At 47.5% G+C, this 13,865-nt stretch overlaps 1 protein-coding gene and 1 long non-coding RNA gene across 4 annotated transcripts in view; one reads left to right on the forward strand and one right to left on the reverse strand.

The window, feature by feature from the left end:
* Window positions 1-3,677, reverse strand: part of LIN9 (lin-9 DREAM MuvB core complex component) — a 78,380-nt gene extending 74,703 nt beyond the window's left edge. For 2 of the 3 annotated variants that reach the window (XM_077901316.1, XM_077901315.1), the window contains exon 1: window positions 3,555-3,677. In XM_077901316.1, coding sequence (XP_077757442.1) covers window positions 3,555-3,633 — 79 coding nt within the window. In that variant the 5' untranslated portion in view covers window positions 3,634-3,677. The remainder of the gene's footprint in view (window positions 1-3,554) is intronic. The other variant, XM_077901317.1, reaches the window with a different exon arrangement.
* Window positions 91-13,437, forward strand: LOC144315964 (uncharacterized). The gene is made up of 5 exons (XR_013381694.1): window positions 91-201; window positions 439-642; window positions 4,525-4,681; window positions 12,016-12,827; window positions 12,998-13,437. It is a non-coding gene; the product is annotated as an uncharacterized LOC144315964 (long non-coding RNA).
* Window positions 13,438-13,865: the final 428 nt, after the last annotated feature.

Here is a 13,865-nt window from a genome sequence, read left to right on the forward strand (position 1 = left end):
ACACAATAAGCCAGTATGTAGTGATAATGATACATAGCAGTTGTCATAAAGGAAACAAACGAGGTGATCTGGGGTGGGGGGTGGGGGTTGCTTTACACAAGGTAGTGAGAGAAGGTTTTCTGGGAAGGTTAACATCTAAAAAGGACTCATCTTGAGGGAGTAGGAGGCCAAAGCAACGAGTCTGGGCAAAAGAAATAACAGGTTAAAAAAAAAAAAAAAAAAAGGCCCCGAGATAGAACATTTAGAACATTCAAGGAACAGGGGGAAAGGGCAGTGTGCTTAGGGACTAGCTAGCAAGGGAAGAGGGTCATGAAAAGGGTCAGAGAAGTGTGCCAGGTGTTACTCATGGAACCAGAAATGCATGAGCCAGGTGTTAGGCATGTAACCATCGTAAAGTTGCCACTGTAACAGCTTTAATAAGATGTAATCTTTGTCAAGGACAGAAAATAATTTTCTAAAGAAGCTGAAATGGGATCTGAAGGATAAGTAGCCGTCAACTGCAAGCGAGGGGAAGGAAGAGCATTCCAGGTAATGAGAACAGCATATGCAAAGGCCTTGAGGAAGAAGGAGGAAGAAGAAAAGGAGGAGGAGGAAGGAGGAGGAGAAAGAAGAAGAAAGAAGAAGAAGGAAGAAGAAAGCCTGGTGAGTACAGGGAACGAAAAAGGCCAAATTTAGCCCAAAGGGACAGGATGAGAGGAAGAGTGGTACAAAATGAAGCTGGAGAAGTGGGGTGTGGCCAGAGTCCAAAGGCTCTTGTGGCTACGAAAGTGTTCCAAGCAGCAGGATGACATGTACACATTCTGGAAGGACCACTCTGACCGCAGGAAGGCTGCAGGGTAGGGGCGGGGTGTGGGTTAATGGTGACTGGTGCCCAGGAGTGTCACCTGGACTGGGGCAGGAGATGGTGAGAAGTAGGCAGATTGAGACGTGGAGAATCAAAGTCACAAGATGAGAGTATGGGCTTCAGTGTGGGACATGGAAGGGCCAAGCTAGCTTTTAGGTTTCAGGGAACACACAGTGGAGCCATTAAGACAGGACCCCTGGAAATATCTCTGTCCTAGAGGGGTGCAATTATGATGTAGGTCTTTAACCCATGAGGTCTGAGGGGCCACTGAAGCAGCTAAGAGGAGATGTGAAACAGCAAGGGATATGGGTCCGGAAGCTCAGAGGAAAGGTCTGGGCAGAAGGGAGCCTCGTACACACAATCCTGCTGGTGAGAGTATGTAGTCAACTGAAATAAGCATTTAATGAGTAAATGTGTATCATACACTTTGTATAGCATCTGGTTCATAGTATGCACTCAAATGATAGCTTATATTATTGATAATGTTATACCGACTATTGGCTAGTTTATTAGCTAGCCTCTTTGACAAAAAAAAAATTGCAAAGAAACATACTATTTCCAGTATCAAACTGAAATCACTTTCCTTCCCTTTCCAAGACTCCGCTCCAGGTTTATTAGGCATGCCTCTCATCCTATCTTCCATTCAGTATAAATCAAGTATTTACATATACCTGATACGTAGCACTGTGTGACCAACAGAGTAAGGCAATTCCTGCTTTCTACAAGTTGTGGTCTAGCCAAACAAGGCCTACACCACACAAACACGATGTACTCCTATATATACCCCAATGCAGCAGAGCTGTCACAAATATAAATGTCAGCTATATAGTCTGAAAGTGTGGCTAGAATTTGAACCCTACTGTGAGTCCCAAGTCTCTACAAAGAACCACAGTTAAGTCCTCAATAAATGTTTAACGATGACAAGCAAATATTTCAAATGACAGTTAAAAGAAAGCCACTTAGGGAGGCCTGGGTGGCTCAGTGGTTGAGTGTATGCCTTTGACTCAGGTCATGGTACCGGGATCAGGATCGATTCCAGCATCAGGCTCCCCACAGCGGGCTTCTCCCTCTGCCTATGTCTGTACCTCTCTCTGTCTCTCATGAATAAATAAATAAAATCTAAAAAAAAAAAAAAAAAAAAGGCATTTAAAACATTGGTCATCTCAACAGAATGACCACAGCAATCAAAATGAGAGGTCTAGTGGTTGTGACTTCTCAGGCGTGATAAAACATCTTTATCCTTAAGACAGCAAAGATTTTCAGATGACAAGCGCTTTGTTTAGTAGGTTCACCCTTATTTGGGAGCATCTAAAATCACAACTGTGCTCTCCAAACAAGAAACTATAAAACTCATCCATGGTCTACCGATGTGCCCTGTCCAACGAAGTGGCCATTAGCCACCTGTGACCACTTAAATTTCAATCGATGAAAATAAAACTTAAAATTCTGTTCCTGGGCCAGTCTAGCCACATCTGAGGGTGCCCAGTGGCTACCCTCCTGGACGTTACAAAATAGAGTATTTCCATCAACCAGGAAATTCTACTGGAAGGTAGCTCTGGTCTAGAACAAATTTAAAATACAAACCCTTTTTCACCAGTTTGGTAACTTGAACCTTTAACTTTGTAACACATTAAGGATACAGGACCCCCACAAAGAAGACAGAATGGGCTGTACAGGGCTCTCCTTTTAAAAGGGTCTATTTGCCCGAGGGTCGCACAGTTGGTTGAGCAGTGATTGAGACTTGGGCTTGTTTGTTTGTTTCACCCAGAGGCACACACCAACTGAGTAACAGTGTGGGCCAGGACCCTTCTGTAATGAAGTCAAGTACCTGCCTTTTCCCACGCTTCCCGCAACACTGTAAATGACAAGATCCCAGTCCAGTCGTGCAGAAACTAGGAAACTGGTGCTGGCACTTCCTCAACGCGGGGGAGCGCGCGGGTCAGAGGCGGCGGGGGGGGGGGGGGGCACACAGGGTCAAGGCGGGCAGTGGCAGGGTGGGTGTCAGCAGGGGCGCCGCGCGTGCAGCCGCGCAGAGGCTCCCCCGCCCCCTCCGTGCTCCGAGGGCACCGGAGCACACCAGGAAGTCTGCGGGCCGGGGCCGGGGCCCGCTGCCCCCCGCCCCCCGCCCCCCCCCGGGAAGGGCCACAGCCACCTGTGGTCCCAGAGGAAGGGGCCGGCCCGGTGACACGGAAACGCTTCCAGGGGTGGACGCCCCGGGGGGGGGGGGTCGCGGGGAGGGCAACGGGGACCCCGAGCTCCTGCAGAGGCAGGCGCCGCGCCTGGACGCGACCCCGGGCCGGCCGCCCCTCCCCAGCTCCCGCCCCGCGCGGCCCCGGCGGGACGGCTTACATAACCCCCCGGGCGTCCCTGGGCGCCGGGCGAGCGGGGCAGGCGGCGCGGACGGCCCCCGCGGCCCCGCGGCCGCTCCTCCCCCACCCGGCCGCGGCCCCCGCCTCCGCCGCGCGCGCGGGGCCCCCGGGCTCCCGGTTTCCGGCCCCGGCGCTCACACCACCCCAGAAAGCGGCTCACACAGACACCATAACAAAGGCGGCGACGCGGCGGCAACCCCAGGGTGGGAGCGCCGGGGGAGCGCGGGGCGCTGGCAGCCGGCCCGCTCGCCCGGCGGAGGGCACGGCCGCCCACCCCGGCCGGCGCGGCCCGGGGGCGGGCGGCCGGCGGGAGGCGAGGGGCGCTTTGAGGCGCTACTCACTCTCGTCAGGCAACTGGTCGAGCTCCGCCATCTTGAACGAGCCGCGCCGCTTTTTCAAAGGCTGCCCGCCGCGGTGCATTGTGGGGCGGAGACTGTCTTTGCGAGGGAGGTTCGAATGCGGAGCTCGCTGCCCGCGGCGCTGCCGCTCCCGCTCCCGCTCCCGCTCCCGCCGCGGCCCGCCCGGGCGGGTCGGCTCCGCCCGCGGCCGCCGGGGAGGGGTCCGGCCGAGCGGGCCCGGCGCCGCGCCCCCCCCGCCCCGCGGTCCCCGGGCCCGGCCCCCCGCCCCGGCCGGCCGCGGGCGGGAGCGGGAGGGGGAGGGGGAGGGTGGCGGAGGAGGCCGCGCCGCCAGGCCGGGCGCGGGGCGCGGGGCGCGGCTGCCGGAGGCCCGCACGGAGCCCGCCCCGGGTCCGCCCCGCGGGGCTGCGGCTGCGGGCGGGGAGGCGCGGCGGGCGGGCGGCATCTGTGGGCCTGCGGGAGGGCCCCGGCCCGGTCACCGGCCCGGGCAGCTGCCCTGCTGGCGGCAGGACTCCGCGGCGGCAGCTCCGAGAACCAAGGGGGTCTGCGGCAAGGCGGGGGGGGGGGGGGCAGTGAGGCCACGACGGTACAGCACAGGTGAGTGCCTGGAGCTGGGGTGCAGACGGGGCGGGCCGCTGAGGCCAGTCGGCACCCAGACTTGCTGAGAGCGCCGGAGCAGGGGGAGCCGGGCCCTGGAGAGAGCATCGCTGCTGCAAAACAGAAACGCGGGCGGCGGGTTGCGGCGCGGTGAGAGCAGAGCAGAGGCCGCCCAGCTCCTGCCGGTGGTGGCGGGGAAGCTGCTGCGAGCCGGCAGGCAAGGGAGGACAGACCTGTCTGCACCTGGCGCTAGGGCCCGGGTGCGGCTCTGGCTACCAGTTGTATAATCTATATTGCAAGTTTGTTTCCTCCTCTTCTTCTTCTTCTTCTTCTTTTTTTTTTTTAAACATTTATTTAGGGAGAGAGCACTACCGCGAGGCTCTGGAGGGGCAGGCGGAGAGAATCTCAGACTCGTCGCTGAGCCTGGGAGGCTGATTGCAGGGCTCCATCTCACCACCTGAGCTGAACCCAAGCGTTGGGCCTTAACCAACTGGGCCACCCCAGGCGCTCCGCAGGTTTGTTTCTTAAATCTCTGTGCCTCTTCTCCTGTGCAAAGTGCAGATGATCACAGAGCGTTTTAAGGATTCAGCGAGTTGGTAGAGAGGTACAGGCCTGATTATAGTTTCTCGCCCGATGTGGCTCAGATGTTTGCTATTGCTAGCACCACTTTGCAGTCGGGAGTGTCACCGGTGCTGCCAGCTTCTGCCTTAGACACTGGGTGCTGCTGGGGTGTGGTGAAGAAAATTCAGTTTTACAAAATAACGCTGACTTCGCTAATTGAACGCCTCCCTGCCTTCTAAACACATTCTGATTTACATTCTAAGAAGCTGCAAACCAGGAGTCCCTGTTGTCAGCAGGTGGGAGTAAGTCCTACCCATTTGGGGATGAGTTCAAGAAAAGGTCAGCTCTGAGAATGGAAAAAATAGAGGACTGGAGTAAGTCAACTTTGGCAGAGTAACCCATGGTCAATGTATCATTAGACTAAGGCGATAAAACTTAATGCAGATTTCACATGTAACAGCAGGCCAGCTGTTAAGTAACTTTAGGCCCTTCTTCTGATAATCTGCATTTTATTTTTTCTTGTTTTCTTAAACTTTTTTTTTAAAATTCCAGTATTGTTAGCATACAGTGTAATATTAATTCCAGTTGTATGATTCAGTGATTCAGCACTTCCGTACGTCACCTGCTGCTCGTCTGGACAGGTGCACCCCTTAATCCCCATCACCTGTTTCCCCCATACTCCCACCTACCTCCCTCAGTGATCATCTTCTGTATAAAGAGTCTGTTTCTTGGTTTGTCTTTTTTCTTTAAAGATTTATTTATTTACTCATGAGAGACAGACACAGAGAGAGAGGCAGAGACATAGGCAGAAAGAGAAGCAGGCTCCTCACAGGGAGCCTGATGCGGGACTTGATCCCTGATCCCGGGATCACAGTCTGAGCTGAAGGCAGACACTCAACCGCTGACCACCCAGGCATCCTAATGTCTTTTTCTTTTTTTCCTCTGTTTCCTTGTTTCTTAAATTCCACATGTGCGTGAAATCGTATGGCACTTGTCTTTCTCTGATCTACTTCACTTAGCATAATGCTCTCTAGGTCTATTCATGTTGTTGCAAACAACATGAAAAATTTCATTCTTTTTTTATGGCTGAGTAATATTCCATTATGTATATATACCACATCTTTATCCATTTGTCCATCAGTGGGCACTTGGGCGGCTTCCATATTGTAGATAATGCTGTTGTAAACACAGGGATGCTTGTTTCCCTTTGAGTTAATGTTCTTATGCTCTTTGGGGTAAATATCCAGGAATGTGATTACTGGATCATAAACTAGTTCTATTTTAACTTTTTTTTTTCTATTTTAACTTTTTGAGGAACCTCCATACTGCTTTCCACAATAACGACACCAGTTTGCATTCTCACCAACAGAGCAGGAAAGTTCCTTTCTCTCCACATCCTCACCAACACCTGTTGTGCTTGTGTTGTTGATTTTAGCCATTCTGACAGCTGTGAGGTGGTATCTCATTGCAGTTTTGTTTTTTAAAGATTTTATTTATTTTTTCATGAGAGACATAGAGAGAGAAGCAGGCTCCATACAGGGAGCCTGATGTGGGATTTGATCCCGGGACCCCAGGATCACACTCTGGGCCAAAGGCAGACGTAAACTGCTGAGTCACCAAGACATCCCTGTTTTTTTAAAAAGATTTATTTATTTATTTATCCATGAGAAACACACAGAGAGGCAGAGACATAGGCAGAGAGAGGAGTAGGCTCCATATAGGGAGCCTGATGTGGGACTCGATCCTGGATCCCCAGGATCATGCCCTGGGCCGAAGGCAGACACTAACCTGCTGAGCCACTCAGGCATCCCTCTCTCCCTCTCATTGTAGTTCTGATTTGTATTTCCCTGATGCCAAGTGATGTTGAGCATCTTTTTGTGTGTCTGTTGGTCATCTGTATGTCTTCTTTTTTCTTTTTTAACTGGTTTTATTTTTATTTATTTTTATATTTTAAAGATTTTATTTATTTATTCATGAGAGACACAGAGAGAGAGGCAAAGACACAGGCAGAGAGAGAAGCAGGCTCCATGCAGGGAGCCTGACATGGGACTCCATCCCAGCTCTCCAGAATCATGCCCTGGGCTGAAGGCGGCGCTAAACCGCTGAGCCAACCCGGCTGCCCCATCTGTATGTCTTCTTTGGAGAAATGTCTGTTCATGTCTTCTGCCCATTTTTAGTTGGATTATTTGTTTTTATGGCGTTGAATTGTATAGTTCTTTATATATTTTGCATACTAACCCTTTATTGGATATTTCACGTGCAAATATCTTCTCTCATTCTCTAGGTTGCCTTTTGTTTTTGTTGAGTGTTTCCTTTACAGAAGCTTTAAAAAAAAAATTATTCACGAGAGACACAGAGAGGCAGAGACATAGGCAGAGGGAAAAGCAGGCCCTGTGCAGGGAGCCTGATGTGGGACTCGATCTCGGGACTTGATCCCAGAATTCCGGGATCACGCCCCGAGCCAAAGGTAGACGCTCAACCTCTGAGCCACCCTAGCTCCCTTACAGAAGCTTTTTATTTTAATGTCCCAATACTTTATATTGCTTTTATTTCTCGTGCCTCAGGAGACATATCTAGAAAAACATTGCTATGGCTGATGTTGGAGAGATTATTCTCTGTGTTCTTATCTAGGAGTTTTATGGTTTCAGGTCTCACATTTAGGCCTTTGATCCATTTTGAGTAAATTTTTCTGTATGGTGTGAGAAAGTTGTCCAAATTCATTCTTTTGCACATGGCTGTCCAGTTTTCCCAGCATCATTTACTATAAAAAGACTATCTTTTCCCCATTGGATATTCTTTCCTGCCTTGTCAAAGATTAGTTGATCATATAATTGTGGGTTTATTTCTGGGTTTTCTGTTCTGTTAATCTATGTGTCTATTTTTGGGCCAGTACCATACTGTCTTGATCACTGCAGCTTTGTAATAAAATTTGAAGTCTAAAATTTTGATGTCTCCACCTTGGCTTTTCCAAGATTGTTTTGGCTATTCGGTGTCTTTGGTGGTTCCATGTAAATTTTAGGATTGTTCTAGTTCTGTGAAGAGTGCTGTTGGTATTTTGATAGGGATTGCATTGAATGTGTAAATTGTTTGAGGTAGTAGAGACATTTGAACAATATTTGTTCTTGGGATGCCTGGGTAGCTCAGTGGTTGAATGTCTGCCTTTGGATCAGGGTGTGATCCTGGGGTCTGGGATCGAGTCCCACATCGGGCTCCTTGCGGTGCGCCTGCTTCTCCTTCTGCCTGTGTCTCTGCCTCTCTCTCTCTCTCATGAATAAATAAATAAAATCTTTAAAAATAAAAACAATATTTGTTCTTCCAATCCATGAGCATGGACTGTCTTTGCATTTCGCCTTCAGTTGCTTTAATCAGTGTTCTATACTTTTCAGAGCACAGGTCTTTCACCTCTTGGGTTAGGTTTTGGTGCATTTTTAAATGGGATTGTTTTCTTTTTCTTTGTGCTGCTTCTTCATGCACAGAAATGCAACAGATTTATGCACATTGATTTTATATCCTGTGATTCCACTGAATTCATTTATCAGTTGAAGCAGTTTTTTGGTGGAGTCTTTCAGGTTTTCTATAGATAGTTGGTAATCTGCATGTTAAGCAAAAACCCTAAATAAGTCTTCTTATACTCTGAAGCCTGAAGCTGTGTCCCAGCCCCATATCCTACCACATGTTAACTGTGGGACTACAAGCAAGGCACTAAGCTACTATTTTCAGTGAGGTTCTTTGTTGGATATTTATGAGAAAGAGTTTAAGTCATTGGCTTACTCGATTCTCCCAATAGCTTGGAACCTTGTTCAAGGACAACATCCAGCAGGTGAAAGAATCAGGAACCTGGCCCACTCTCCCTGCCTCAGCCTCTCCCCCTGTGGTGTGACAATAACACATCCATTACAAGGCTGTTAAATTGTGTATTCCAATTTAAAATGACATAAGAGGGGTGCCTGGGTGGCTCAGTTGGTTGAGCGTCTGACTCGATTTTGGTTCAGGTCATGGTCCTGGATCCACGACCCAGCCCCATGTTGAGCTCTGTGCTGAACATGGAGCCTGCTTGAGATTCCTCCCCTTGACTCTTATGCTCTCTTAAAAAAAAAAAAAAAAGGAAAGTTCTCAGATATGCTTTGAAGACATTATGCCAAATAAGATAAGCCAGTCGCAAACAGACAGATACGGTAAGGATCTCGCTTACATGAAGTACCCAGAGCAGTTACCTTTGTAGAGCCAAAAAACAGAACTGTGGTTGCCGGGGGTAGTCATTGTGTAGGGGGTACTGAATTTCAGTTTGGAATGAAATGGAGATGGATAGCCATGGTTGCAGAGCGATGGGACTGTACACTATACCCCCAGACTATACACTTAAAAGTTAAAATGGTACCCAGCCAGCTCTTTCAGTGGAACGTGCAACTCTTGGTCTCGGGGGTTGTATGTTCAAGCCCCACGCTCAGAGTGGAGATGACTTAAAATCTTTTTTAAAAAAGGTTAAAATGGGGCAGCCCAGGTGGCTCAGTGGTTTAGCACCGCCTTCAGCCCAGGGTGTGATCCTGGAGACCTGGGATCGAGTCCCATGTCAGGTTCCCTGCATGGAGCCTGCTTCTCCCTCTGCCTGTGTCTCTGCCTCTTTCTCTCTCTATCTCTCATGAATAAATAAATAAAATCTTTAAAAAAAAATGGTTAAAATGGGATGCCTGGGTGGCTCACCAGTTGAGCATCTGCCTTCAGCTCAGGGCATAATCCCGGGATCTGGGATCAAGTCCTGCATTGGGCTCCCTGTGAGGAGCCTGCTTCTCTCTCTGCCAGTGTCTCTGCCTCTTTCTCTGCGTCTCTCATGAATAAATAAAAGCTTTAAAAAAAATAAATTAAAAATAAAAATGGTTAAAATGGAGAATTATATATTATGTATATTTAACAACAGTAAAAAAAGTCCATGTTGCACAAACAGTACACACAGTATGATTCCATTTACACATATACATGCGTGAACTAAAATCCAGAACAAAACATACGCAGCAGTGGCTGTCCCTGGGTAGTGTGATTACTTTTTTTTTTTTTTTGAGATTTTATTTACTTATTCATGAGAGAGAGAGAGAGAGAGAGAGGCAGACACAGGCAGAGGGAGAAGCAGGATCCATGTAGGGAGCCCGACGTGGGACTTGATCCAGGACTCCAGGATCACACCCCCAGCTGAAGGCAGATGCTTAACCGCTGAGCCACCCAGGCGTCCCAGGGGTAGTGGGATTATGTGTGATTTTTATTTTCTTTGTAGCTGCATTTATCACTTTTCTATAGTAAATTTTTTTTAAATTAGACAGAGTGAGAGTACGGGGGAGAGGGGCTGAAGAAGGAAAGAGGACCTCAGGCAGACTCAGTGCCCAACACAGAGCCAGACCCAGGGCTCAATCTCAGGACCCTAAGATCACAACCTTAGCCGAAACCAAAAGTCAGACGTTTAATTGACTGTACCACCCAGGTGCAGTCAATTAAAGTTTTTATTTTATAATAAAAGCAGCCACTTTTTAAAAAGCTACATCCATATAACAGAATATTCTTTTTTAAGAAGATTTATTTATTTATGATAGAGAAAGGCAGAGACACACAAGGAGGGAGAAGCAGGCTCCATGCCGGGAACCCGACGCGGGACTTGATCCTGGGACTCCAGGATCGCGCCCTGGGCAAAAGGCAGGCACTAAACTGCTGAGCCACCCAGAGATCCCCTATAACAGAATATTCTTCAGAAGTGAAGTACTACAACATAGATGAACCTTAAAAGCATCCTAAGTGAAAGCAGCCAGTCACAGAAGACCACATATCGTATGATTCCATTTATAAGAAATGTCCAGAATAAGCAAATAGAGACAGAAAGTAGGTCATCAGTTGACTGGGGGCTGGGGTGTGGCAGGATATCAGATTGCTAAAGGTACAAGGTTTCTTTTGGCAGTGATGAAAATGTTCTAAAATCGTTTGACTGGGCAGCCCCGGTGGCTCAGCAGTTTAGCGCTGCCTTCAGCTCAGGGCGTGATCATGGAGACCTGGGATCGAGTCCCACCTCAGGCTCCCTGCATGGAGCCTGCTTCTCCCTCTGCCTGTGTCTCTGCCTCTCTCTCTCTCTCTCTCTCTCTCTCTCTCTGCCTCTCATGAATAAATAAATAAAATCTTTTAAAAAATCGACTGATTGGCTATAGTGATGTTTGTACAACTCTACTAAAAACCATTGAATTGTACATTTTAAATAGGTGACACATTTGGTATATGAATTATATCCCAATAAAGCTCTTAGAAGAACCATATTTTCAGACTTTTTGGGTTTTGTCTCCATCAAAAACCCTTGGGAGTCACTTTTTACAGAATGCTTTTCTAAGCCACTTAATGAAAATGCAAAATCAAAGACACTCTTCTGGGCAATTTTCAATGATAGCTGCAAACCAAAGACCAAAGAAAAGACATAACAGTATCCAAATGTCCTTTCCACTGTCTTTTCGCCAAGCGTGCTACTTACTATTTTGCAAACTACACAGGAAAGAGAAGCGACTTCTCCCACTGGAACCAAGTGACTGCAGGTAGACGCAAATTGAATTCTTGACAGATCCTGTTTCTTTAGAATGACCCTTAGGAGGGTCATCAAATACCTGTTTCTCCTGAGACCCAAGTAAAGTATCATTTGGTTCAAACAAAATGAAACAAAGCAGAAAGCATCATTAGACTTATTTCCTGGGGCTCTAATGAGAAGTAAACAGGGACACTAAGATAAAACACAAGACTCACATCCCAGCATGTAAAACCAGCTCCCTGCCCCACCTCGTCACCTACCTTTTTTGCTGATTTGTACTCAAAACGAACTAAATGTCTGTTGTATTTCTGAGGCACTACTTCTAAAGACTTGGCTCAGCAAAATTGGTGTACCCTAGGTGATTTCTGGAGGCCTCTGTTTTTCAGCCTGTGAAATGGGGCCAGAACTAAGAACACCACTTCCTTGAAGGAATAATAGCAACCTCTTTCACCAGATATCTTGTGTAACAAACTATGAAAAAGTTATGACAGGTTATCCCATGGGAGGGAAAGTAGAAAGACCTATAGCACACATACACATGAAAAATCATCGTCCAGAATTCCTACCTGAATTGGGGGACACTGATGAGGGAGCACAGGAGACCAAGGCTGCACAAGGAGGAGCGCCTTGTCATCAGAGCTTCCCAAACCAGAGGGTTGGACAGCTCCATAGAGTGGCTTTTGGATTCTTTTTTGTTGTTGTTGTTAAAGATTTATTTATTCATTCATTCATTTATGATAGACACACAGAGAGAGAGAGGCAGAGGGAGAAGCAGGCTCCATGCAGGGAACCCGACGTGGGACTCGATCCCGGGACTCCAGGATCGCGCCCTGGGCCAAAGGCAGGCACCAAACCGCTGAACCACCCAGGGATCCCTGGCTTTTGGATTCTAATCTAGGAAAGCTATCCCTTCGGGACACATATGTGTCCACAGGATAAGGAAACACAGGATAATAAAACACTTTTATTCCATGAATAAAACAAAAAAGACAACTCAAGTAAATACTTTGTTTTCATTCGGATTAGCTTTTTCAAAATGTGTCAGAACTCTGCTTTTGGATAATCATATTCATTTCTGAGTAAATACTGACTGTATCCATCACTCACTGTACCCCAGGTAGATGCAGGTAAGCCGACAGTCCTCAGTTTATTGATACAGTAAAATGAGGATCTTCCCTCTGGGTTTTTTTAATTCACAGCTGAGGCCTTTTAGTAGATATTTCTAGTAGAATTAAGTAAAATCATGTAATACATTTAAGTATTCAATTATGGGAAGCCCGCTGACTCCATGCAGGCTCTGGCTCCAGCTCCAGCTCCAGCCCCGGGGTCCTCCAGCTAACCTCCCCACCCAGCCCTTCCAGCAGAACAGCCAGATTTCTGAGCACAACAGAAGCTACCAGGAAGCTGGAACTGGCCCAATATCACTTCTGCCACATTCTGTTTGTTAAAGCAAGCCATGGGTCTGCTGAGATGCCAAGTGAGGGGAATACATACTAGGAGGCATAGTTCCTGGGGGCCATCAGCTTAACCAACTATCACAGTGCCTTGGACAAGTAAGTGACTTTACCTCTTTAGGCCTTATCTCCTTGTGTTGAATGATGATTATAATGTAACCTACTTGATTAGATTGTAATGCAAATGGAGTGAAACAGCCAATTCAGAACAAAGCTGGAAAACGGTCTTAAAATGATCTCCTTCATCTTTATTTTTTATTTTTTTAAAGATGTATTTATTTGAGACAGATCATGAGCAAGAGAGGAAGAGAATCTCAAGCTGGCTCCAAGGGGAGCTGTGCTCCACTCAAGCTGAGTGTGGAGCACAATGTGGAGCTTGATTTCGGGTACTTGAGATCATGACAAGCCAAAATCAAGAGTCAGATGAGATGCCTGGGTGGCTCAGTGGTTGAGTGTCTGCCTTTGGCACAGGGCTTGATCCTGGGGTCCTGGGATTGAGTCCCACATCAGACTCTGCTCAGTGGTGAGTCTGCTTCTCTCTCTCTGCTCCTTACCCCATTCATGCTCTGTCTCTCACTTACTTTCCCTCTGTCTCTCAAATAAATAAAAATCTGTGAAGAAAAAATATGTATAAACTACTGACATTGAAAAGAGTGGCACAAGGATTTCCTTAGTTGCTCCCAGCTTCATATGTTTTTCTGTTTGAATGGAATACTTTACCTTTTTCAAATTAAAAACAAGTAGTCATACATCAAATGTAACTGTGTCAATAGTGTACTTGTCTCTGAATCATAGTAATAGAAATTATTTGGCCTGTCACAACTGCCAGGGATCCACGATTGCAAATTCATCACCCTGATGTCATTGAGTCTGTGCCCATTTTCTCTGCCCGAGTAAATCTTTTGTATGTTTCAAGACCCAGCTCCTATGTTTTGTGGTCCCTTCTAGAATCATTCCAGCAAGTCTGCCAATTTCCCCTTCTCTGCATCCCAAAGACGTAATAGCCTTGATCCAACAATTTGCTCCTTGATCATATATTGTCTGGTTGACTCAACTAATATTTATTGCATGCATCTTATGTGCAGGATGGAGTGCTCTCCAATGGCTTCTTGAGAGGAAATCTTATACTTTGGTTGC

This window comes from Canis aureus, chromosome 6, assembly GCF_053574225.1.
Source record: "Canis aureus isolate CA01 chromosome 6, VMU_Caureus_v.1.0, whole genome shotgun sequence".
NCBI classification, from domain to species: Eukaryota; Metazoa; Chordata; class Mammalia; order Carnivora; family Canidae; genus Canis; species Canis aureus.